This window comes from Sinohyriopsis cumingii, unplaced genomic scaffold (genome assembly GCF_028554795.1).
Source record: "Sinohyriopsis cumingii isolate HCF-2022 unplaced genomic scaffold, ASM2855479v2 utg000873l, whole genome shotgun sequence".
Lineage (NCBI taxonomy): Eukaryota > Metazoa > Mollusca > Bivalvia > Unionida > Unionidae > Sinohyriopsis > Sinohyriopsis cumingii.
In genome coordinates, this window is record NW_028315938.1 from 2,794,853 (window position 1) to 2,822,664 (window position 27,812).

The 27,812-nt window shown below is 37.1% G+C and overlaps 1 protein-coding gene across 2 annotated transcripts in view; it reads left to right on the forward strand.

Moving 5' to 3' along the window:
- Nucleotides 1–27,812, forward strand: part of LOC149773169 (ubiquitin-protein ligase E3B-like) — a 103,315-nt gene that overhangs the window by 28,735 nt on the left and 46,768 nt on the right. For both annotated transcript variants that reach the window (XM_089946750.1, XM_089946751.1), the window contains exons 14-19: nt 2,305–2,339; nt 2,833–2,862; nt 9,391–9,503; nt 18,123–18,268; nt 22,856–23,011; nt 27,616–27,790. In XM_089946750.1, the coding sequence (XP_089802876.1) occupies nt 2,305–2,339; nt 2,833–2,862; nt 9,391–9,503; nt 18,123–18,268; nt 22,856–23,011; nt 27,616–27,790 (655 nt within the window). The remainder of the gene's footprint in view (nt 1–2,304; nt 2,340–2,832; nt 2,863–9,390; nt 9,504–18,122; nt 18,269–22,855; nt 23,012–27,615; nt 27,791–27,812) is intronic.

A 27,812-nucleotide genomic window follows, 5' to 3' on the forward strand; every position in this document is an offset into this window, starting at 1 on the left:
GGAGGGAAACTATGCCCTCTGTCTGCTGGGTAAGTAGTCAGTAGGAGCCAGGGGAGTCTTTGTTACAGGTAGATAAGTCAGCTGGTTAAGTAGTCTATAGGAATCAGGGCTGGGCTTGCCATTACAGGTAAATAAGAAGTATATAGGAATCAGGGCTGGGCATGCCATTACAGGTAGATAAGTAGTATATAGGAGTCAGGGCTGGGCATGCCATTACAGGTAGATAAGTAATATATAGGAGTCAGGGCTGGGCTTGCTATTACAGGTAGATAAGTATTATATAGGAGTCAGGGCTGGGCTTGCCATTACAGGTAGATAAGTAGTATAAAGGAGTCAGGACTAGGCTTGCCATTGCAGATAGATAAATAGTCTATAGGCGTCAAGGCTGGGATTGCCATTGCAGACTAGATAAGTCAGCTGGTTAAGTAGTATATAGAAGTCAGGGCAGGCTTGCCATTACAGGTGGATAGGTAGCATATAGGAGTCAGTGTTGTATTCACCATTACAGTCTAGATAAATGTGCCATAACAGTCTAGATAATTATGCTAGTTAATCATTCAGTATGAGTCAGGCAAGACTTACTGTTTACAGGGTAGAAAAGGCTGCTGGGTAAGTAGTCATTAGGAGTCAGTATATGACTTGTTATAAAGGCAGATAAGACTTCCAGATAAGTAGTCATTAGGAGTTCAGTGCACGGTTAATTTTAGAGCATATTTAGATAAGGCTGCTGTGAAAGTGGTCAGCAGATGTCCAGGCAGGGCAGGTCATGGTGTTACTGGGTAAGTAGTCAATAGGTATCCAGGCAGGGCAAGTCATGGTATTACTGGATAAGTAGTCAGTAGGTATCCAGGCAGGGCAGGTCATGGTGTTACTAGATAAGTAGTCAATATGTATCAAGGCAGGGCAGGTCTTGGTGTTACTGGGTAAGTAGTCAGTAGGTATCCAGGCAGGGCAGATCTTGGTGTTACTGGGTAAGTAGTCAGTAGGTTTCCAGGCAGGACAGGTCCTGGTGTTACTGGGTAAGTAGTCAGAAGGTATCCAGGCAGGGCAGGTCTTGGTGTTACTGGGTAAGTAGTCTGTATGTATCCAGGCAGGGCAGGTCTTGGTGTTACTGGATAAGTAGTCAGTAGGTATCCAAGCAGGGCAGGTCTTGGTGTTACTGGGTAAGTAGTCAGTAGGTATCCAGGCAGGGCAGGTCTTGGTGTTACTGGGTCAGTAGTCAGTAAGTGTCCAGGCAGGGCAGGTCTTGGTGTGACTGATAAGTAGTCAGTAGGAGTTAGAGCTGGACTTTGTGTTACTGGGTACATAAACATGCTGGGTAAGTAGTTAATAAGTGTCAGTGATGGGCTTGGTATTACTCGGTACATACTTCTGCAGATAGTTAGTTGGTGTCAGAAAAGGTCTTGGTATTACTGGGTACATAAACCTGCTGGTTAAGTAGTTAATAAGTTTCAGTGATGGGTTTGGTATTACTGGGTACATAAACATGCTGTGTAAGTAGCTAATATGTGTCAGTGATGGGCTTGGTATTACTGGGTACATAAACATGCTGGTTAAGTAGTTAATAAGTGTCATTGAGGGGCTTGGTATTTCTGGGTACATAAAAATCTTCTGGATAAGTAGCCATTGTGTAGACAGTCAGTAGGCATTATATATTTTGTATTTACCAAAAGTTGGTTTTCTGGGGAGATATTTTTAATTTCACCTAGTGATGCAGTTTTAGATGGCAATGGTTAACATATGTAGATCACATGATGATGCCATTGTATGTTGGTGTCAAGATATAAACCTTATAGTTCTCACATTCAACAATTTCAAGTATGTTGCACATTAACTATGAGACAAAAGTTTGAGATTACCAGGTCTCTGAAGTCCTGGTATTGCACCCAAGACATTGTGGAGTTTTATCATATTTTTTAACCAGTGTAATATGGCAGCCATTCAACAGAATTAGAAATAATGGGATGTAAAAATGGTGTTTATTTGGGCAGAAATATAGAGTGCACATGATAAATGTTGTCATTTATAATTGTATAAATACATATAGAAACCATTTTGATGATGCTTGCTGCAACTTTTTTCTTGCGCACTTTTTTGAGTCTCATAACATTGGATGTTACATGTATTTTCTTCAAATCATGTGATGGATGTTTCCTTTGATAACTAGTAAATCAGTGATTTGAATTTATGATCGTATTTTGGTACTCTTATCATTTAACTGTTTACCAGAAGAAAAAAAAGTATTTTTCCATCATAACAATATATATGCAGATGAGTTATATTCATTTTCTGTCTATTTTGCAGCCAACTTGGTTCTTTTGGGTTTTTTGGAATTGGAGGTAAGCAATAAAACTGAAAACATAAAGTAATTTGATGGAAAAACTATAGCAGTTACACTGGTTATCATCGTAATAAGCCTAAATTAGATTGTTTAGCAGTTAACAAAATTAAAAAAAATGCACAAAGTAGATTTAAAAACAAATTATAAATATCATGTATTACTATGCAGTCAGATTTATGCAAGATGCATGAAATTTGGATCTGCCGCTTTCACTGTGTGTATTGGGATATATGTTTATGAGGAGAAAATATAGAATTTAATTAAAAAAATCAAAGTCAAATTACAGTACGGGAAATGGAAATTACTCTGATCTCATTTCCTCAGTCTGATATCAGGTGAGCCCAATACAGATTGAAGTTAGCACCATTCATTGGTCAGTGTGCATAAAAATCTTTCCTCTCAGCAATGCAATATTGTAATCAGAGATGTATCTGTTAAAATCACCTTTTAAAATCTGCACATTTGTAAGTTAGAAAATTGTCTATTTACAGGGCTTGGTGGAGAATACATTGAATTTTATGGTAAGTACAGCTTTATTTGTAATATGATTCCAGCTATGATGCCATGCCATGACATATACTCCATTATAACATGATTCTGGATATAATGTCATGCCATGGATCCCATTATAACATCATTCTGGACAAATTGCCATGTCCTTGGACCCCATAATGACAATACTATAGATATAATGTCATGCTATGGATCCTATTATAACATCACTGTGGATATAATGTCATGCCATGGTCCCCATACTAACATCATTCTGGATATAATGTCATGCCATGGTCCCCATAATATCATCACTGGATATAATGTCATGCCATGTATCCCATTATAACATCATTCTGGATATAATGTCATGCCATGGTCCCCATAATAACATCACTGGATATAATGTCATGCCATGAATCCCATTATAAAATCATTCTGGATATAATGCCAAGCCATGATATATACACCATTACATCATCATTCTGGATATAATGTCTTGCCATGGTCCCCGTTATAATATCACTGGATATAATGTCATGCCATGGATCCCATTATAACATCATTCTGGATATAATACCATGCCATGGACCCCTTAATAACATCACTCTAGATATAATATCATACCATGGATCCCATTATAAAATCATTCTGGATATAATGCCAAGCCATGATATATACACCATTACATCATCATTCTGGATATAATGTCTTGCCATGGTCCCCATTATAATATCACTGGATATAATGTCATGCCATGGATCCCATTATTACATCATTCTGGATATAATACCATGCCATGGACCCCATAATAACATCACTCTAGATATAATATCATACCATAGATTGCATTATAACATCATTCTGGATATAGTGTCATGCCATGGATCCCATACTAACATCATTCTGGATAAAATGCCATGCATTGCCATACCATGGGCCCCATTATAATTTTTTTTTAAACATCTAGTTTCCAGTTTTCTACTGCTTAAAGATTTAAATAATCACATTCAAATTGGGCTTGTTATCCAGTTTATTCACTGAGATGGTATAGGACATTTGAAGTTTCTTTTTGCAAGAAGCCAGTGTTCAAGATCTGTCATTTGAGCTCTGTGTTAATGTTGGCAAGAAGTCACTTTTCCAGATCTGTCATTTGAGCTCTGTGTTAATGTTGGCAAGAAGTCACTTTTCCAGATCTGTCATTTGAGCTCTGTGTTAATGTTGGCAAGAAGTCACTTTTCCAGATCTGTCATTTGAGCTCTGCGTTAATATTGGCAAGGAGCCAGTGTTCCAGATCTGTCATTTGAGCTTTATGCCTGTATCATATCGCTCATATCAGTGTGTATATTAGTATTTAGTACTTAATCCTCCTTTTGACATAATAGGGCATGTGTTTCAATAAACAGTTATAAATATGATTCGTCTATTAATAGAGGTGACGTAATATTCAGTAATGTCTATGAAGGCTAGTGATATAATATCCAGCAAGGTCTGTTAAAATGGGTGATATAATAGCCAGTAAGGTCTATTAAGATGGGTGATATAATAGCCATTGAGGTCTGTTAAGATGGGTGATATAAAAGCTAGTAAGGTCTATTAAGATGGGTGATATAATAGCCATTGAGGTCTATTAAGATGGGTGATATAATAGCCAGTAAGGTCTATTAAGATGGGTGATATAATAGCCATTGAGGTCTGTTAAGATGGGTGATATTATAGCCAGTAAGGTCCATTAAGATGGGTGATCTAATAGCCAGTGAGATCTATTAAGATGGGTGATATAATAGCCAGTAAGGTCTATTAAGATGGGTGATATAATAGACAGTAAGGTCTATTAAGGCAAGTGATATAATATCCAGTAAGGCCTGTTAAGACCAGTGATATAATAGCCAGTGAGGTCTATTAAGATGGGTGATATTATAGCCAGTAAGATCCATTAAGATGGGTGATATAATAGCCAGTATGGTCTATTAAGGCAAGTGATATAATATTCATTAAGGTCTATTAAGATGGGTGATATAATAGCCAGTAAGGTCTATTAAGATGGGTGATATAATAGCCAGTATAGTCTATTAAGGCAAGTGATATAATATCCAGTAAGGCCTAGTTAAGACAAGTGATATAATATCCAGTAAGGCCTGTTAAGACAAGTGATATAATATCCAGTAAGGCCTGTTAAGACAAGTGATATAATATCTAGCATGGTCTATTAAGATGGGTGATTTAATAGCCAGTATGGTCTATTAAGGATAGTGATATAATATCCATTAAGGCTTGTGAAGACAAATTATATATGTCCAGTAAGGCCTATTAAGATGCGTGATATAATAGCCAGTAAGGTCTATTAGGATGGGTGATATAATAGCCAGTATGGTCTATTAAGGCAAGGGATATAATAGCCAGTAAGGCCTGTTAAGACAAGTGATATAATATCCAGTAAGGCCTGTTAAGACAAGTTATATAATATCCAGTAAGGCCTGTTAAGACAAGTGATATAATATCTAGTATGGTCTATTAAGATGGGTGATTTAATAGCCAGTAAGGTCTATTAAGGATAGTGATATAATATCCATTAAGGCCTGTGAAGACAAATGATATATGTCCAGTAAGGTCTGTTAAGACAAGTAATATAATATCCAGTAAGGTATGTTAAGACAAGTGATATATATTCAGCAAGGTCTGTTAAGACATGTGATATAATATCCAGTAAGGTCTGTTAAGACAAGTGATATAATATCCAGTAAGGTCTATTAAGATGGGTGATATAATAGCCAGTAAGATCTATTAAGACAAGTGATATAATATCCAGTAAGGTCTGTTAAGACAAGTGATATAATATCCAGTAAGGTCTGTTAAGACAAGTGATACATATTCAGTAAGGTCTGTTAAGACATGTGATATAATATCCAATAAGGTCTGTTAAGACATGTGATATAATATCCAGTAAGGTCTGTTAAGACAAGTGATATAATATCCAGTAAGGTCTGTTAAGACAAGTGATATAATATCCAGTAAGGTCTATTAAGATGGGTGATATAATAGCCAGTAAGATCTATTAAGACAAGTGATATAATATCCAGTAAGGTCTGTTAAGACAAGTGATATAATATCCAGTAAGGTCTGTTAAGACATGTGATACATATTCAGTAAGGTCTGTTAAGACATGTGATATAATATCCAATAGGGTCTGTTAAGACATGTGATATAATATCCAGTAAGGTTTAATAAAACAATTGGTGTAATATCCATAAATTCTGTTAAAACAAGTGATTTAATATAGCATTAAATGATTATGGTTGGGTATTTATCGGTGTAAATTTTACCTAATTACTCACAAAATAAATAAAGTCTGAAGGACTGAATACCCAACCATGATTATTTAATCCTTATAATATTATCACATCGATAAATACCCATCCATAATCATTTAATCATTATAATTCCAATTTATGCCCTCTCTGTCATCATATCAGCAGATTTCATCAACAAGACATTAATGTTTAGGTAGATTGAAATTTTCTTTCGTTGGCCTCTAAATAAATAAATAAATTGGTGATGTTTGGACCAGGATATTCCTTTTTTTAACATTAAGCTTGCATACGGCACATGCTGTTATAGCAATTCTTCTTCTTGCTTTCTACACATTTCGATCTTTCAAAAGCAGAATCATGTTCATTATTAGTGAGATCCCTTGTTTGACATATGACCCTGGTGTTTAATAACAGAATCATATTCATTATTAGTGAGATCCCTTGTTTAACTTATGACCCTGGTGTTTAATAACATAATCATGTTCATTATTAGTGAGATCCCTTGTTTGACATAATGACCCTGATGTTTAATAACAGAATCATATTCATTATTAGTGAGATCCCTTGTTTGACATATGACCCTGATGTTTAATAACAGCTGGTGAAACATTATTGAAGCAAAATGCAACAATTTCTCCAGATTAGCATGTAAAGCAATAGGTGTGAGTGTTGAAATCTCCAGATTAGCATGTAAAGCAATTGGTGTGAGTGTTGAAATCTCAAGATTAGCATGTAAAGCAATAGGTGTGAGTGTTGAAATCTCCAGATCAGCATGTAAAGCAAAAGGTGTGAGTGTTGAAATCTCCAGATTAGCATGTAAAGCAATTGGTGTGAGTGTTGAAATCTCAAGATTAGCATGTAAAGCAATTGGTGTGAGTGTTGAAATGCAGGAATCACTGTGCATTATGTTGTCTTAACTTCTGATGGTTGATTTTAACCAGGGGGTTGCATACTTTGGTCAGAAATCACAAAGGTGGGTGGGTGGAGTTTTATTATGGTGTAAGACATTGGTATAGATAAAGCTTTACATAAAATTACTTAGAAACATGAACCAAAAGTAGTCCACAGTCTGATGCATAAAAATTACATAGAAACATGAACCAAAATTAGTCCACAGTCTGATGTATAAAAATTACATAGAAACATGAACCAAAAATAGTCCACAGTCTGATGTATACAAATTACACAGAAACATGAACCAAAGGTAGTCCAAAGTCTGATGTATAAAAATTCTTGATAATTTTCACGTGATCATTTATATCCAGTAAGATTTCAGAAAATTCAGTTGATTCATAGCAGTTGGAATTATTAACCAGTACGGTTTATCAGGACAAGTCATATTACAGCCAGTAGTTATCAACATGACAAAACATAACACCTAAGGAACACACAGCAGTAAGGATAGTTGGATTACTTGTTATGTATATTTTATTTAATTATTTAATTGTTTAATTTTAACCTTTTTTATTATTCCATTACATGCTATTGTAAGGTAACTTTGTTTGCTGGATTTGACATTTTCCAGAAATTCAGTTCAGTTCTGTTTAACCTGACTGTTATAATAATAGAAATATTCTCTGGTTTCTTACCTTAATTCAGAAACAGTGGCAGTTCTGGTAAACAACTTAAAGAAAAAAATTATATTCTTTCCCACAATAAGAACCATTGATTTCAGTTAGGACTATACTGGGAGTATGTGATGTTAGGCATGTAAAATGCTTCTTTTTTGTTCTAGAAGGATAACCTTGTGACCCTCGTCTGTGAATCTGTTTTGCATCTTAAGTTAGCTTTATACCTAATGTTTCGTATAGAAGTATGTAGTGAGCTTTAAACGTTTGACACATTGTGTTATTGTGTCCGATTTGGGCTGAGATTTTATTTTTTTCAAATTATTGGATTTTAAGTGATTATTTTCCCCTGGAAATTGTTGTTGTTGTTGTTATAGGGTTTAACACCATTTTTCAGCACAAGATAGGCTATACATGATAGCTAGTATTAATGGTAGAGGAAGAACCCGAGAAAACCCCAGAAAAAACCACCAACCCACAAGAAGCTACCGGCAAGCTTTCTCACATATCCACAATGGCCGAGCCCAAGACTCAAACCCACGCAGGCAGAGGTGAGATGGCAGTGATCCGTGATGGAGAGCGCTTTAGACCACTCGGCCACTCGGGGGCCCTCCCCTGGAAATACTAGTGCTCTAAAATAATTCTGGGACAAGGACTTTTATCGAAATTTATACAGAATTAACAAATTGGAATAATATTTTCTTTGAGTCTACAACAGATTGTTGACACTGCAACACTTTGCTGACTATTAATGATGTCATTGTCTTCCATTTTGGATTTCATTGGGATTCAAACTCAGTTTCATTCAGGACTTTTTATTACTAGAACTTCTATTTTTTGATTCTTGGATTATTTTTTGGATTTGATTCATAAAACCATAAGTTCTTTTTTCTCATTTTCCACTTGATATTCTAGAGAAATAAATTATTTGTTAAATTTTACAAAGCTTGTTGTCTTCATTTTTTCCTGTTACTTTTTGTAAGAGCCTAGACTCATAACATGATTTACCTCTCTGGGTTAAAGTTAGGTACTTTGTTGGTATGTTGGAACAAGTGTCTGTATGTTATATTTAGAAATTAAATGGCTGCTGGTCATGTTAAAGGGGTGGTTGCTTTAGAGGGGTTCTTTTGAACACCAGTTCAATATGTCAAGTGATTCTGGCCACATACAGCAGGTGGCTGCTGATCAAGGGGCTGTTTGAGAGGGTCGACCAATTTACACCTAACTGATATCTGCTTGTTCCACACTCATTGTCTGCTTGCTCCAGACTTTGTCTGCTTATTCTAGATGTTTTGTATGTCTGTTTGTTCCACTCTTTGTCTTTATGTTCAAACTGAATGTGTGTCTGCTTATTCCAGACTGTTTGTATGTCTGCTTGTTCCACTCTTTGTCTTTTTGTTCCAGACTGTTTGTATGTCTGCTTGTTCCAGACAGCTTGTATGTCTGCTTGTTCCAGACAGCTTGTATGTCTGCTAGTTCCAGACTATTTGTATGTATGTTTGTTCCACTCTTTGTCTTTTTGTTCCAGACTGTTTGTATGTCTGCTTGTTCCTTACTCATCGCTTGTTCCAGACTGTTTGTATGTCTGCTTGTTTCAGACTGTGTCTGCTTGTTTCAGACTGTGTTTACTTGTTTCAGACTGTGTCTGCTTGTTTCAGACTGTGTTTGTTTGTTTCAGACTGTGATGATTCGGTTGCTGGAGAGATGTAAGACGTATGTGCAGAATAAGCGCTCCAACCTGACCCACTGGCACCCAGTACTGGGATGGTTTTCTCAGCAGACAGATCAAAGGTCAGTTTCCAGGTTGTGTGTTTCTATGGAAACCATTTGGCATATATGTAGTCTATAACTATAACTACTGATAGCTCTGTAACCTGAGCCACTGTCATCCATTCACACCAGGCAAATCAAAGGACATTTACCAGGTAACACATTGGTATTGAAGCCAATTAGTAAACTGGAACATGTAGGATACAAGTGGGGCTGCTGAGAGTGTTTCAGTATGACACTCTTGGATTAGGGCTAGTTCTCTAAGCATAAGATGACAAAACTTAATGTGTTTTGTTCCAAGCGGATGGATAAACAAGTTTGATGTGGTGTAGGAATATTGAGGCGATCAGGCTGAGATTATGTTCATATCAAACGTGTTATTTCACCCAAATCGGAAGATAACACTATATGGTTTTGTATTTATTGCATATCCCCGTTTTGTTCATACTTTCTTTTTAAACAAATTTAATGTATACTTAAAAAATATTTTTTAGGCATTTGCATTTTGTGAAAGATAATGTACACCCCCCTCAACATGTACATATATTTAACTGTAGCTAAGCCTTTATAAACTTTGCAGCTGCAACATCAGTCTGTCTGTATTTCAAATATGAATTTACTCTTTAGCTTTGAATTTTTTTAAAAGTTGTATGGGATATACAAATCAGTATAATCTACAGTCTCAAGCAAATGAATTTTTTCCTTATTCCTCAAATGGAACATTGGTTTTGGACCAGTAAGTGGTCCCTTTACACTCTATTTACTGAATATACACTCTATTTCCATGTAAATTTCAGGGCAAATTTTGTAGACTTACAGCAATTATATGTTCAAGTTTATACAGAAAGCTCAGGGCTGTTCCATTTAAACATACTTGGTACCTGGGGAAGGCAGTTTTTAAAAAATATATGCCAGGATACTTTGATTTCACAGAGTTCATATTAAAATGATAAGAAAATTCTAAATTGCATCTATGGGTGAGTACCCCACTTTAAAGGAGCCTTCTCTCAGTCCCATGTATGTTTTAATGGAACAGTCTTCATTTATTTACAATACATTGAAACTTTGTTTTTATGTTTTCAGTTAATACAAAAAAACTGTTCATGAATTGAACTTAAAGTAATGATTTAAGAATAGAATTAAGATATCAAAGATTTGGTCCATGCGGAGTCGATTTTTAATAATAATTTTGATAAATTTTAGCGAGAAAATTCTAAATAGTATTGCAGTATTGATCTGTTTTCTTCTCTTTATTTTCTATTTTAATAATTGCAAGATACATACATTTCCCTCATTTTCCCCCAGGTATTTTTATAACAATGTATCTAATATAACAGATGTAATAATTCTAATTTGGGTCAAACAAAACAGCTGCTGCTTGCTGTGATACATCTACCTTTGTATTGCAAATATTTTTCAGTTTTATCCTCAGATTTACTAAACAAAATGGATTCCTCTTAAATTTTAAGTCCCTCCACTTAAACTTGCTCCTTAAAAAATATAATTCAGCAGATGATATCGCTGAAATTCTGAAGCTTCATTGGATTTTAGCTATTTGGTATTTTAGATGATTTGAATTGTGGAATGTCTCTTAGGAATTAAACATGGTGTTGAGATTTGTCCAGACATGGGACATTTCTACCCATGCCTTGAATCTAGACATGGTTCCATGAGTTTTGGTTACTTTGTCTGGATTTTAAAAATTTCAATACCAGTTTTCAGCAGCAAGGTACTTGCTCTCTCTTTTTCTCCACTTGATACCCCAGTTTCATCTCATAACTTGCTACTTCTTATGGTACTCTCCCAATATCCCCAGCGCTAAAGTGGCCATTTTGATCAAATATAACTACATTTCTTAAAATCACAAATGGTGTTGGAATCTCTGAATAATTTTAAATGTATACTCATAAATCATTCTTATTATTTTATAACCAGACTATCATTTAATATTTTAACTTGTAAAAGCAGCAGGCTGGGTGTGTGATATGGAAATTTTAGGTGTGCATACAGAATGTGTCAAACATCTGTATCGAGCACCAGATCAGCCGTTTAAGATTAAATGGGTATGTAATAATGGTCAAATGTAATAATATAATAATGGTCAAATGTAATAATGTAATAATGGTCAAATGCAATAATGTTCAAATGTAATAATGTGGTCGTGCTCAAATGTCAGTTATCAGACTGCTATGGAGAATAATCTGTAAATAGAAAGTTTATATAAATAAGATTACATACAAAACAATCATTCCAACCTGACCCACCACTGCCACTCATTAATGGGCTTTTTCTCATGGCAGATATCTGAAATTTAGGAACCAGGTTACTCATTTCAGTGTTACTTTGTTGCTAGTCAAAAAATAAATACATGTAACTCGGGCAACATGTAGAACAAGTACTTCAGTGGGATCCATTGCTTACTGGGGAAGTTTTTACAACTGACATGTCAAGGTGTGATCCATTGCTTACTGGGGAAGTTTTTACAACTGACATGTCGAGGTGTGATCCATTGCTTACTGGGGAAGTTTTTACAACTGATAAGTCAAGGTCAGCTACTGAGTCGCATGTTATAGAATCCAATTATGTTATCATGTAGTGCAGTATATAACTAAATTACCTATGGACTGATTCCAGGCCCACATATGACCAATCCTGGAACATTAATACCTGGCCCACCTATGACCAATCCTGGGACATAAATAACTGACCCACGTATGACCAATCATGGGACATTAATACCTGGCCTACATATAACCAATCCTGAGACATTAATACCTGGCCTACATATGACCAATCCTGGGATAGTAATACTTGGCCTACATATGACCAATCCTGGGATAGTAATACCTGGCATACATATGACCAATCCTGGGATAGTAATACTTGGCATACATATGACCAAGTACCAGTGACATTCTCATCTTGTGTTGGTACAAAACTCACTCAGACATCTTCAGTACTGATCTCCTGGCCCGTGACAAAAATCTTGCAGCAGTTCACGTTCACTCCACTGTTTTATAAAGTGGATAAAAATGTGTTCCATGCCATGTCAAAGCTAGTCCAGAACATAGTTGCTACGTCTTCAATCTTTGATTTGACCTCAGTGACAATTTTACATCTTGCAGAGAAATTTGGCAATAACCACACTTGGGAGGCAACAGCCAGGATTGCTAGAGTTGTTACCAGTCAGCTTACCATTCCATGACCAGTGTTTTAACTGCTTTCTCTGGCTTTATGAATGACCCCATTTTAGTCTCCATTACTCTCTACAGGGAAAATTGAAACATTTTGAAGGCAGTCAGCTCAGGAACTGCCCCTCCAACATGTTTCTCACCCCACACAGGCATTTTACAACATTCAGCCCCCACCACTGTGGAGCGACAATAAGCAAACTGGGAACAAGGGAACTGTTCAATCAGATATGTAAAATAGATCCCAGCCTAATGCCCAAAAACAGCAGTCTACACAAGCTATTAAACAAACATACATAGGTGGTAAGAAAGCAAGCTTCTTTGCCTTCCAGCCCCCTAATGCTAGACAGAGGGGCTTAAGATTTCATTTGTCTAACCCACTTCCCTTTCCCCCTCTCGCCTCTTTACAGACGTACCATCGGATCAGAAGAAGGATGCCTTTATACAATAAGAAATGAAGTCACTCATCAGAAAACAGGCGATAGAGATTGTGCAAAAACCACAATTGCTGGGGTTTTATTCCAGGCTGTTACTTATTCAAAAGGCAAACAACAAGTTGAGGTTGATCATCAACTTGAGTTGCCTCGCCACTGAAATTTAAGATGGAGATGACGAGATTGATCCATCACTCCCTCCAATGGGATGAGTATGCCATCATTCTCGATCTGACAGACACATATTTTCAAGTCCCTACCCATCATGCATCGCAGAAATTTTTCCATTTTGCATACCACGACATGGTTAATCAGTTCAAAGTCATACCCTTTGGCCTCGGCATCAGCCTTTGAGTTTTTACCAAGGTTATGGATTGTGTCATCATCCTGTTCTGATTGACTTAATCTCCAATGATAACAGCATACTTGGACACCATCCTCCAGAAAAATATGGTAAGTTCTATTCTACTCCAAGGCAGAAACATTTTTATCCCACTTTGAAGTCAACTAAGAAGCTTTCTAGTGAACTAGGAAAAGTCCATTTCAGCCTTTTATCCATCTGAATTAATCACCAACTTGAATCTGGTTTCCTCATCAAACTCTTTGGGTCCATTTCCAACAGTACTTGGATTTCAGTGAGAGAGTTCTTGCAACTCCTTGGATTTTTCAATGCGATGACAGACTTGATCCTGCTCAACTGTCTTTTTATGTGCCCCTTACAAGTGACATTGCAAGTACAATGGCATGCCTTTTCAAGTCATCTCAATCAAACAGTCATGATCACACCCGAGATACGACAATAGGTTGGCTGACCATATGAATCCTGCTGGAGAAGCCAAAAGTAAAAATAACAGTATGTACTGATGCCAGTACATTCATTGGGGTGCCCTGGACTTCACTCCTGTCAGCGGCATGTAGGAGTAAAAAGGACAGTATGTACTGATGCCAGTACATTCATTGGGGTGCCCTGGACTTCACTCTTGTCAGCAGCATGTAGGAGGCAGGGGAGTGGCCTCTTCACATCAGCCTTTTAGAAACGAAGGCTGTCATCAATGCTTTCACTTCTGGAATAATTGACTCTCAGGCAGAACAGTCCTCATTATGTCCGACAACTCTGTGGTAGTGACCTAACTCCTCAAACGGGGGCACCAAATCACCCAACCTCTGTATTCTGATTTGGCAGTTTCTGTATTGGTGTGACAACCTCCATATCAAAATACAAATCTGACAGATTCCTGGCAGACTTAATGTCTTGGCTGACATTCTATCTAGGAAAGGTCAAATCATTCACATGGAATGGTCTTTCCATCAATCAGTCTTTATTCGGATCTGCACACTTTGGGGGAATCTGATGATCAATTTTTTTTTGCTATAAGGTGGAATCACAAGTTGCCAAATTGTCCCTCCAGTTCCAGACCAAAAAGCTTGGACTGTGGATGCTCTGTCAGTCATTTAGGATAGGTTGTGAGCATTTGCCTACCCTCCCACAGTACCAATAGTCCAGACATTATGGGGTCAGAAATACAAGATGATTCTGATAGCCACTCTCAGCTGGGATAAGTCCTGTGTTGCCAATCTACTTGATCTGGCAATAGGTCTGTGCAGGAAGATTCTGGCCAAACGTGCTCACAGGTGTTCCATTCTTGCCTGTACCATCTTCTTCATGCTTGGCTCTTGTCTGGACAGCATTGCAAGACAAACAATTTAAACCTTTGATTGTGGAGAAATTCTTGAGAGCAGGATGTCTCTCCACTCTGATGACTTACAAAGGAATGTGGCAGATTTTGGGGATGGATGTATTATCAATAACATTGTCTCTCCGAGTCCCTCAATCCCTCAGCTGACCGAATTTGTTCTCTGGTTCTTTGAGGAGAAACAATTCAGCTATATTGGACACATTCCAGCATCATGGTAGATATGATATCGGACACATTCCAGCATCATGGTAGATGTTATATTGGACACATTCCAGCATCATAATAGATGTTATATTGGACACATTCCAGCATCATGGTAGATGTGATATTGGACACATTCCAGCATCATGGTAGATGTGATATTGGACACATTCCAGCATCATGGTAGATGTGATATCGGACATATTTCAGCATCATTGTAGATGTGATATTGGACACATTCCAGCATCATGGTAGATGTGATATTGGACACATTCCAACATCATGGTAGATGTGATATCGGACACATTCCAGCATCATGGTAGATGTGATATTGGACACATTCCAGCATCATGGTAGATGTGATATTGGACACAATCCAGCATCATGGTAGATGTTATATTGGACACATTCCAGCATCATGGTAGATGTGATATTGGACACATTACAGCATCATGGTAGATGTGATATTGGACACATTCCAGCTTCATGGTAGATGTGATATTGGACACATTGCAGCATCATGGTAGATGTGATATTGGACACGTTCCAGCATCATGGTAGATGTGATATTAGACACATTCCAGCATCATGGTAGATGTTATATTGGACACATTCCAGCATCATGGTAGATGTGATATTGGGCATGATAAAGATCTGTTAGATCTTTTAGCCCACTTTGATTTCAATAAACCAAAATCCTTCACTCTGCATCCAACATGGAATCTGTCATGGGTTTTAACATGGCTCAATTCAAATAAATTCAGGCCTTTAGCTCACACTTCACTAAAGCTGCTGTCAAACAAAATGTTTCCTGATAGCTTTAGCTTCAGCGTGCAGTCTGAGCACGTTACATGCCCTTTCTGTCAAACCAAACTATCTTCAGCGTGCAGTCTGAGCACGTTACATGCCCTTTCTGTCAAATTTAACTATCTTCAGTGTGCAGTCTGAGCACGTTACATGCCCTTTCTTTCAAACTGAACTATCTTCAGCGTGCAGTCTGAGCACATTACATGCCCTTTCTGTCAAATTTAACTATCTTCAGTGTGCAGTTTGAGCACGTTACATGCCCTTTCTGTCAAATTTAACTATCTTCAGTGTGCAGTCTGAGCACGTTAATGCTCTTTCTGTCAAATTTAACTATCTTCAGCGTGCGGTCTGAGCATGTTACATGCCCTTTCTGTCAAATTTAACTATCTTCAGCATGCAGTCTGAGCATGTTACGTGCCCTTTCTGTCAAACCGAACTATCTTCAGCGTGCAGTCTGAGCACGTTACATGCCCTTTCTGTCAAACTGAACTATCTTCAGCGTGCAGTCTGAGCACGTTACGTGCTCTTTCTGTCAAATTTAACTATCTTCAGCGTGCAGTCTGAGCACGTTACATGCCCTTTCTGTCAAATTTAACTATCTTCGGCATGCATTCTGAGCATGTTACATGCCCATTCTGTCAAACTGAACTATCCAGTTCAGATCCGATGGTTTGGTGATCCTCTTCATGCGACCAGGTTTTGTATCCAAAAATAGGTTACTGTCTGTTGGCAATCAAAGAGTCGTTATTCGCTCGCTGTCTTCCATAGACAGGTTTAGATCAGTGACTATGCAAGATCCTGTTAGTGCACTCAAGCACTACTTGAAACACTGTGACAAGTCATGGTATGCTTAAGCACCTCTTTCTTCCTGTGAAAGCCAGGAAACTGTTGGCTGGCATGCAGATTCAATCTTCTAGAGTTTTTATTTCAGAGATTTAGCTTCAAAGAGGCGAACCTTGAATCTGGTATATCAGGTGGCAGAAGCTCAGATAACCACCAGACCCAATTAAAACAATCAACACAGCCTTCAGCTTCACCAGTGAAATTTTGTACGTAAGAAGGTCTCATTAAATGTCTTCTTAACCATTTGTAGGGGTCACAGATCAAGTGACCTTAGGCTGTGGTGCTTATGTAATTAGGAGAACAGGTTATCATTCACATGGGGAATCCAGCCTCATTCCCAAGAAAGATACTCGATGTCAGATCATCAGCATACCCTCCTATTCTACTAAATTAAATGTTAATGTGATTTGGAAACATATTTGAAGGTAAAATAAAAATTTTAAGTAAAACATGTTTCTCTGAGAATGCTTACTGTATCACATTATTTACAAGCCTTTCAGACCACCCCCACCATGTGAGCATCCTCATTTGTATCTTGCTCAGTTTAAAAGCTAGTGACACCTGGTGTTGGCAAGGATAGTTAATAGGCAAGAGCTGTTGCCCTTTGTCTATATGAATTAGACAGAAAAAGATCATTTTCTTTTAGTAGGGCTGAATTCTTGAGATAGCAGGCTTATATCCCTAACATGAATGTGATCGGGTAACTATTCACAGGGAAACACAATTTATTAAAAAATTAGTTTGCTCAACTTATCAACTTTAATAGAACTAAGCACCTGATAGATAAAGCAAAAGAGAATTACTATAAACAGGCTGTAGATGAAAGTAAGAGTACCAAGACATTGTGGAAGTATCTAAAAGAGCTGAACCCACCCAGGAACAGTTTTCTTCCTCCTAGACTTAAGCAAAATGATGATATAGCCACATCTGTACAAAACATTGTGGAAATGTTCAACAATTTCTTCATAAGCATCTCCACTATCTGTGCAGTATTCAGAACCAGACTAACATCCCAACTGAACTTGATGCTCTTCTATTATTTTATAAGAGCTAAAATTCCTAATGATAATTATTTTTTAATGGCTGATGTTAGTGAAGCTGATGTTTTGATATGCTAATTTAGGTGAATATTAATAAATCCTCTGGATTGGATGGGATTGGTCCATGAATTCTTAAAATTGCTGCACCAGTAATAACAAAGTCACTAACTCATATCATAAACTTAAGTATAATGAGTGGTAATTTTCCAGAAACACTGAAATGTTGAAAGGTTAAGAAAGGAGAAAAGGAGGATCCAGGGAATTACAGACCAATATCAATTCTACCTGTATTGTCAAAATTATTGGAAAAGCATGTAGCCATTCAGGTCTATACATTTTTTGAAACATACTCTCTACCACTCATGCCAAACAGAACTTACCAAATTAATTAGCGCTTTATTTTTCTCTCTGAATCTCTAACTTGCAGCCTTCATGAGGCCATGCCATACGTTGTGAAGCAGCTCCAGTTATTGTGGGGGGAGAAGATGATTCGGCTTCTGTTTTCTGAATTGATTGAGTATGTCAATGTATTGCGGGAGTCACAAGAAAAACAAAAGGCTTCACCATCTAAGAGTGAGTATACTGGGGTAGATCCACAACAGTTATAACATCATTGATATGATTTCATTATACTTGATTCCTTTGACATTGAAATGTGTTATATCAGAATATTATAGTGTGCTACATCTAATGGTGGATTGAACATTTTGAAGACTACTGGTCTTAGAATTGTTATGGTATTATGGTATTAAACTAAGTTACAAATGGAGCAGGTTTTGTAAAATTCAACAAATAATCTAATTCTCTAAGATATAACATGAAAATTTAAGAGGAACTTAACACTATTGTGAAATAATGCCAGATAATCCTAAAAGTACTATGATCACAAGTCCTAAAGTTTAGAGTATTCCAAATGAATTCCGATCTTGAATGTGCTGATCCACCGACAGTCTCGAATGTGCTAAATGTACCATTAGTCTTGATGTATCACAATGATATAATCTAGAATATCTTTGAATGAATTCAGAATAATCCCAAAGCGATGATTTAGTCCAAACAGTCAATGAACACTTTCCAAAGAATAATTTAAATAAATAATTCCTCTCAAATTATATTTGAACACACCTGAACTTAAAGTAGGAATTAAATAATTCTGTTTACATATAAACACCTAATACATAATAAAATGACAAAAGTTCACTTCCAGAATATTCTAAATTTTGTAAACAAGGCTAGATCTTAAAATCAGTGAACAAACTATTTATAACTTACAAACAAGACAAAATGCAGGTACACCTGATAGAACCTTACAAATTCAAAAGGTCATGTCAACATGTTTGCATTATCTTAAAGTACAATTTACAATCATGGACACAAGTTAAACACACAATAGTGATAAACATAATAGTGGAAAGAAGTTATGCACACAGTATCTAGTTAACACAGTAGATTGCTGTCTTCGTAATTTTACAGATCAGATTTGTTTTGTTTTAGCCTGAGGTAAACATGCTAATTTAGCTGCCTGACAGTTGTAGTTCTTGATTTTAAGACACTTGCTAATTTAGCTGCCTGACAGTTGTAGTTCTTGATTTTAAACACTTGCTAATTTAGCTGCCTGACAGTTGTAGTTCTTGATTTTAAACACATGCTAATTTAGCTGCCTGACAGTTGTAGTTCTTGATTTTAAGACACTTGCTAATTTAGTTGCCTGACAGTTGTAGTTCTTGATTAGAAGACACTTGCTAATTTAGCTGCCTGACAGTTGTAGTTCTTGATTTGAAGACACTTGCTGTGTTTTCATGATATTAGAGGGGCAATAAATCCCTTAACAGAATTTTTGCATTAATGTTAAGCGAGAAATACCAGAAACATGTTTGGTGCCAGTGGCATCATCATCATCAGTTTCTTTTTAGTTAAGGATTTTGCTAAATCCTTAAATTTGCATGTATTTTGTAAAATCCTTAAATTTGCATGTATTTTGTAAGCAATTTGATAAAGTTTAAATTTGCATGTATTATGTAATTAATTTGAATGAGTTTAAATTTGCATGTATTTTGTAACTAATTTGATAGAGTTTAAATATGCATGTATTTTGTAATTAATTTGATAGAGTTTAAATTTGCATGTATTTTGTAATTAATTTGATAGAGTTTAAATTTGCATGTATTTTGTAATTAATTGGAATGAGTTTAAATTTGCATGTATTTTGTAACTAATTTGATAGAGTTTAAATTTGCATGTATTTTGTAATTAATTGGAATGAGTTTAAATTTGCATGTATTTTGTAATTAATTTGATAGATTTTAAATTTGCATATATTTTGTCATTAATTTGACAGAGTTTAAATTTGCATGTATTTTGTAATTAATTTGATAGAGTTTCATCATCCATGGCATCAATCATAATGAAGCTCAGACCTTTCATTGTATGGCATGGTTGTATGCCCATTGATCTTGGCATGGTTGTATGCCCATTGATCTTGGCATGGTTGTATGCCCATTGATCTTGGCATGATTGTATACCCATTGATCTTGGCATGGTTGTATGCCCATTGATCTTGGCATGGTTGTATGCCCATTGATCTTGGCATGCTCGTGTGTCCATTGATTTTGGCATGGTTGTATGCCCATTGATCTTGGCATGCTCGTGTGTCCATTGATCTTGGCATGGTTATGTGCCCATTGATATTGGCATGCTTATGTGCCCATTGATCTTGACATGCTTGTGTGCCCATTGATCTTGGCATGCTTGTGTGCCCATTGATCTTGGCATGCTTGTGTGCCCATTGATCTTGGCATCAGGATCACAGTTGTAGAACATTTTCCTTAAGGTTTTGCTTCAAAGTTTTTTTTGTTTTGTTTTGCTTATAATTTCTAAACCCCATGGTGGATTTTCTTCGTACTCCGGATAAATATATATGATGCTAATTTATGCTACAATATGTTTTGCTGAACCTTTTGACCTTGGGGTCAAAGTTCAAGGTTTACAGAATGCTTGTGTGCTTGATATGCAAGCATAGGCTTTCTTCCACACATCTCACAAAAAACAGTACAAATAGCCACTTGTATGGATATGAAAGTATATAACAACAGCCCAGTTTTGCTGGTGAGAAACAGAGCCTATTTAAGTACTACTCAAGGACAATAAAATTTGAGATCAAAATTTTGTATTTTGTGCATTTATAAAGTAATGGGAAAAATTCAAACTAAAAATTGTTCACTGCAAGTTCGTTCTTTTTGACCCGTGCTGAGATAAACAGTGTGACTTCAAATTGCGTTTGAAATCTCCAGCATGTATAAGTTTAGGTTTTTAGTCGAATGTATAAAATCTTCTTTTGCAAACCCTAGTTAAAGTGCATGTTTTATTAAAACTTTATATAGAAAATAAGACTGAAAACAAGCTATTTCTGCTTTGTTTTGATCACAAAGTTCACTATCATGGTTGCAAAATTTGAGTCCTCTGCTGATATGAAAAATTGAACATATAATTTGAATGACCTATGTTGATTGTAATTTGAATGCCTTATGTTGATTGTAATTTGAATGACTTATGTTGATTGTAATTTGAATGACTTATGTTGATTGTAATTTTGAATGCCTTATGTTGATTGTAATTTGTATGACTTATGTTGATTGTAATTTGAATGACTTATGTTGATTGTAATTTGAATGACTTATGTTGATTGTAATTTTGAATGCCTTATGTTGATTGTAATTTGTATGACTTATGTTGATTGTAAAAACTTGAACCTATAATTTGAATGACTTATGTTGATTGTAATATAGGATTAAGTGATGAAGATTGGGTATTTCTTGATGTGTAAATTTTATCTAATCACTCACAAAGTAAATAAAGACTGAAGGACTTTATGTAAACTTTATTAGTGATTAGGTAATATTTTCACGTCGATAAATTCCCAAACATGATTATTTAATCAGATAATATCTTTACATCGATAAATTCCCAACTTTGATTATTTAATCCTTATAATATTTTCACATTGATAAATTCCCAACCATGATTATTTAATCCTTATAATTCCTATTTACTTACTTTCTGTCATCATAATAGTGGATTTCGTATACAAAGCATTCACTTTTAGGTGGCTCTAAGTTTTCTTTCATTAGCTTTTGCATTGCAAAAGAATATCTCAATTCTGCTTATAGCAGTATTGAGTAGAGCGCCAGAGCCAGTGATCTAAAGAGCTTGTGATGGATATTATTTTAAATAAAATAAAAATGGTTAATGCTGTTTAAGCCAGGCTATTCCTTTTTTCTTAATTATGCTTGCAGTTGGCATATCTTGTTGATTGTTCTTGCTTTCTACACATTTAAATCTTTCCGAAGGAAAATCGTATCCATTTTTAGTGAGATCCCTTGCTCATCATATTACTCTTACCTTTCATAAGAGCTGGTGGAAGATATTGTCAAAGCAAACTGCAATAAATTTTGAAGATTGGCTTGTAAAGCCTGCCATATGCTTTCTTTGGCAAAAGGGGTGAATGTTGCAGTGCAGAAATGACTGCAGTTATATTGTTTTAACTTCAAATGGGCAGTTTTACTCAAGGGTTTTGCATATTTTGGTCAGGGCCTCGAGTAGCTGAGTGGTCTTGATGTGTTCACTGTTACAGATCACTGCCATCTCACCTCGTTATGGGTTCGAGTCTCGGGCTCAGCCAGTGTGTGTATGTGAGAAAACTTGCCAGTAACCTCTCGTGGGTCAGTGGTTCTTTCTGGGGTTTTCCTGGATTCTTCATCCACCGTATATACTGGCCACTATGTACAGCCAATCGTGTGCTGAAAAATGGCATTAAACCCTATGACAACAACAAATTTTGGTTTGAAATGACAGAGGTGAATGGGAGGGGCTTGTTTTTATTATTATGGTGTAAAGCATTAGTATAGATGAAGCTTCAGATAAAATTACCTCAAAACTCTGAACTAAACATGGTCCTCAGAATTGACCGAAGTGTACAGAATTCTTGATCAATATCATGTGACCGTTTGTATCCTGTGTCGATCCATAACACTGGGAATTATTATAAAATACATTTCATGCTAGTATAGATGATACTTTTTTATAACGGTTGTGTTCAATGTAGGAATGCTAGAAAATAATGTAAACATGCAGAGACTTTTGGATATCCTACTGTCTTTTCAGACATTTTAAGAAAAGCTTTGGAAAAGGCATCATCTAAGAATTCCAGTGTGAAAATAAAATTGGGCAGCTCCATTGCTACTTCCACCTGTCTCCCTGGTGCTTTGTACCAGGCCTGTATAAAGACCCTGTCACAGCTGCAAATGGATATTCTTGGAGGTAAGTACAAATATTCCACCAGAAATATTTCAACCCCATCTGTACAGAGTAAGTATCAAGCGTGTATAAACTCCTTGTCACAAGACACTTTTGTTGTCAGACTTGCGTTAATACCAAGTAGCATAACATTTTTATATACCTGTCTTACTACATTGTCACACCTGAATAAAACACCAATTCACATCAAACCTTTTGACAGACCTGTATTAATACCCACTCACATAAACACCTTTTTAATAAATGACCAATGAATACACTGTTGTTGTTGTTGTAGAGTTTAATGCCATTTTTCAGTACATGATAGGCTATACATGGTGGCCAGTATTAATGGTGGAGGAATAACCCGTGAAAACGCTGGAAAGAACCACCGACCCACGAGAAGCTACTGGCAAGCTTTCTCACATACCCACATTAGCCAAATCCGAGACTTGAACCCAGGCAGACAGAGGTGAGATGGCAATTTTCCGTAACGGACAGCATTTTAGACCACTCAGCCACTCCGGGCCCTGAATATACTGTCATATAATACAATTATAAGACTGTGAAAACATTATTGCATAAAACTTTTTTACCAGATCGAGCATACAGTTCCACATGCACAGAGCTGAATAAACAAACACATATCACATACACAGTACTGATCTGCATAAACAATGCACTGACCTGCATAAACATAGTTACATACTACATATGAGCTGCATTAAGGCACATCACATAGCAGCATAAATACAATAACATGTACTACATGCAATGAGTTGCTTAAACTGACTGAAGTTTAGCTTTCAAGCTGCCATCAAGGACATTGCTACAGTATTTTCTGCTTCAGAATGCCATCCACCCTTACCATTGCTCTAAAGAATCGGTAGATCACAGTAAGGAGGAGGAGATGGATTTAAGCAACAGACACCTTCAGAACTGATCTCTTGTCAATTGACAAGAATGTAGTAGCTGTTCATACATTAGCTTGTCTGTTTTATAGGGCAGACAAATCTGCTTCATGATTGATTTAGGATGTCTTTGCAGATGCCTGACGATAGCTTTGCTTGAGAGGCGACAGCCAGGATTGCTATGGTCAATGACAATGCTCACCATACCATGACCAGTGCTTTGACAGGTTCAGCCAGTCTACTCTTGATATGATGCATTGCATGTCTGCAATCTATGTGTTGCCAACCTTATCATACTCTCCATTCCAGATAGCCCTTTTAGGTTCACCATTGCTTTTGAGGAAGAACAGAGGAAGTTCAGAGGCAGGCAGCTCAGGAACTGCCCATCCACTTCACTGCTCAACCCATACTGGCATTTGGAGCCACTCAGTCCCCATTAGTGTGATGGGGTGTTAAGTGGACTCAGGATGTTCTGAGTCACTTGTACACCAACATCTATCCCTAGAAAGCAGTCATATAGAGGTGGTAAGAACCCGATCCCATATAGCAATCATACAGAGGTGGTAAGAAACTGATCCCTAGAAAGCAGTCATATAGAGATGGTAAGAAACCGATCCCTAGAAAGCAGTCATATAGAGGTGGTAAGAAACTGATCCCTAGAAAGCAGTCATATAGAGGAGGTTAGAAACCAATCCCTAGAAAGCAGTCATATAGAGGCGGTAAGAAACCAATCCCTAGAAAGCAGTCATATAGAGGTGGTAAGAAAGCAATCCCTAGAAAGCAGTCATATAGAGGTGGTAAGAAACCAATCCCTAGAAAGCAGTCATATAGAGGTGGTAAGAAACCAATCCCTAGAAAGCAGTCATACAGAGGTGGTAAGAAACTAATCCCTAGAAAGCAGTCATATAGAGGAGGTAAGAAACTGATTTTTCAGCTCACTGGAGCTCCCTATTCCATCAGAATTGGGTGGGGTGGGTGTTATGTATAACAAATCAGTCTGAATTGTCTAAAGTACACTATACATAGCAGCTATTAAAATAGGGAAAATGAATTTTGCCAGACTAGACAATGCCAGCTTCTGAAAGTGCAATGAATGAATTACCAAATATATAAAATGTAAAAAAAAGTTATCGGCTCTTTTTTATACAATTTACCTCTGAATTTCAGGAAGTGAAAATGACCAAGTAGAGATAGCACTTTTTTGAAAGGTGCACATTTGAAGTAAGGCCAAGCTGTATACTCTATAACCCATAGTACACCCATCAATCATACACCAAAATAAAGGGAATTAAAGGTTCTTTGCATTATACCTAAGATATACAAGGTCTTTTTTAAATAGCCAGTATAACCAGTGAGGAAATCCGGGGAAATTCTTTTTCTTTAAAATCCTAACCCTATGCAAAATGTGAAACTGTATAGCGCCACCTCAGAGATTTGGCATTGCAGAATAAACCTTCTCAAGCCTCCATCTCATAAATTTGGCATGCAGAGTCAACCATCTCTAGCCTACATCTCAGAGATTTGGCATTGCAGAGTCAACCATCTCAAGCCTCCATCTCATTGATTTGGCATTGCAGAGTCATGAAGAGGCAACCTTCTCAAGCCTCCATCTCATAAATTTGGCATTGCAGAGTCAACCTTCTCAAGCCTCCATCTCATAAATTTGGCATGCAGATTCATGCAGAGTCAACCTTCTCAAGCCTCCATCTGATAAATTTGGCATGCAGAGTCAACCTTCTCAAGCCTCCATCTCATAAATTTGACATGCAGAGTCATGCAGAAACAACCTTCTCAAGCCTTCATCTCATAAATGTGGCATGCAGAGTCAACCATCTCAGGCCTACATCTCAGAGATTGGGCATTGCAGAGTCAACCATCTCAAGCCTCCATCTCATTGATTTGGCATTGCAGAGTCATGAAGAGGCAACCTTCTCAAGACTCCATCTCATAAATTTGGCATTGCGGAGTCAACCTTCTCAAGCCTCCTTCTCATAAATTTGGCATGCAGAGTCATGCAGAGTCAACCTTCTCAAGCCTCCATCTCATAAATTTGGCATGCAGAGTCATGCAGAGTCAACCTTCTCAAACTCCATCTCATAAATGTGGCATGCAGAGTCAACCATCTCAGGCCTACATCTCAGAGATTGGGCATTGCAGAGTCAACCATCTCAAGCCTCCATCTCATTGATTTGGCATTGCAGAGTCATGAAGAGGCAACCTTCTCAAGACTCCATCTCATAAATTTGGCATTGCGGAGTCAACCTTCTCAAGCCTCCTTCTCATAAATTTGGCATGCAGAGTCATGCAGAGTCAACCTTCTCAAGCCTCCATCTCATAAATTTGGCATGCAGAGTCATGCAGAGTCAACCTTCTCAAACTCCATCTCATAAATTTGGCATGCAGAGTCATGCAGAGTCAACCTCAAGCCTCCATCTCATAAATTTGGCATGCAGAGTCATGCAGAGTCAACCTTCTCAAGCCTCCATCTCATTGATTTGGCATTGCAGAGACAACCTTCTCAAGCCTCCATCTCAGAGATTTGGCATTGAAGAGGCAACCTTCTCAAGCCTCCATCTCAGAGATTTGGCATTGCAGAGTCAACCTTCTCAAGCCTCCATCTCAGAGATTTGGCATTGCAGAGGCAATCTTCTCAAGCCTCCATCTCAGAGATTTGGCATTGCAGAGGCAATCTTCTCAAGCCTCCATCTCAGAGATTTGGCATTGCAGAGGCAATCTTCTCAAGCCTCCATCTCAGAGATTTGGCATTGCAGAGGCAATCTTCTCAAGCCTCCATCTCAGAGATTTGGCATTGCAGAGGCAATCTTCTCAAGCCTCCATCTCAGAGATTTGGCATTGCAGAGGCAATCTTCTCAAGCCTCCATCTCAGAGATTTGGCATTGCAGAGGCAATCTTCTCAAGCCTCCATCTCAGAGATTTGGCATTGCAGAGGCAATCTTCTCAAGCTTCCATCTCAAAAGCACATATGTTTTGCACCAACTTTTATTACCTCCACCCCAATTGTTTGCTACATGCATCATTTTATTCATCTGACTTGTTTGGTTATAACACAATTCGGTCTATAACATGGTCAGGTACTATGGACCCAACCACCATCTTATAGCAGGGCCACACTGTAATTACATACTACTCCTAGTGCTAAATCCATCAAAGGAGAAAACCCAAATGTATGTTTTAGAAAGTGTGCAGACTTTCATAAGATGTATGATCTTTTGTGATTTTTTTTGTTCCAGATTATTTACTCCAAACACCTTTTACAGTTACAGATTTATTCAGCACATTTAAGTTCATAAAACACCTTCATTGTGTGAATACAAATGTCTCATATATATGTAGCATGACAATATACTTGTAAATTTCTTGTGTGTTCTCAGGCAGATTTTACCCCAAGCTTTCAATGGAGAACATTTCAGTGCTAGGATTAAAATGCTTTGTTATCCAATTGTTTAAATGTTGTAAGTTCTTTATGTCCATGATCTAAGCAACCTACAGCAGGAAAAATGTATGCACTATTATGGGAGTCTTTTAGGTAAATATCCAATGTATCATTACATTTTAAAATATACTTTTAAGTATCAGAAACTTGGAATTATGCATATTTTCCAAGAGACTTCTGGAAGATTTGGCAGTGTATCACATATATGTTAAAAATGTTTTTAGTTATAATATTTTACAACTTTTTTTCTTTTTCATCTGCAGGTTTGAGTTACAATGACATCCTATTGCCAATACTGTGGCAGTTTCTCAGTGACCTGGGACAAACATGTGGTCTGAAGGTTTTCCTAGACCTGCTGTCACAGGCCCCAAATAGCACCATACACCCCATCTTCAGTCTGCTGAATCTCTTTTGTGAGGCTGCCACCCATCTCATCACGTAAGTTAGGCTCTGTTACCAT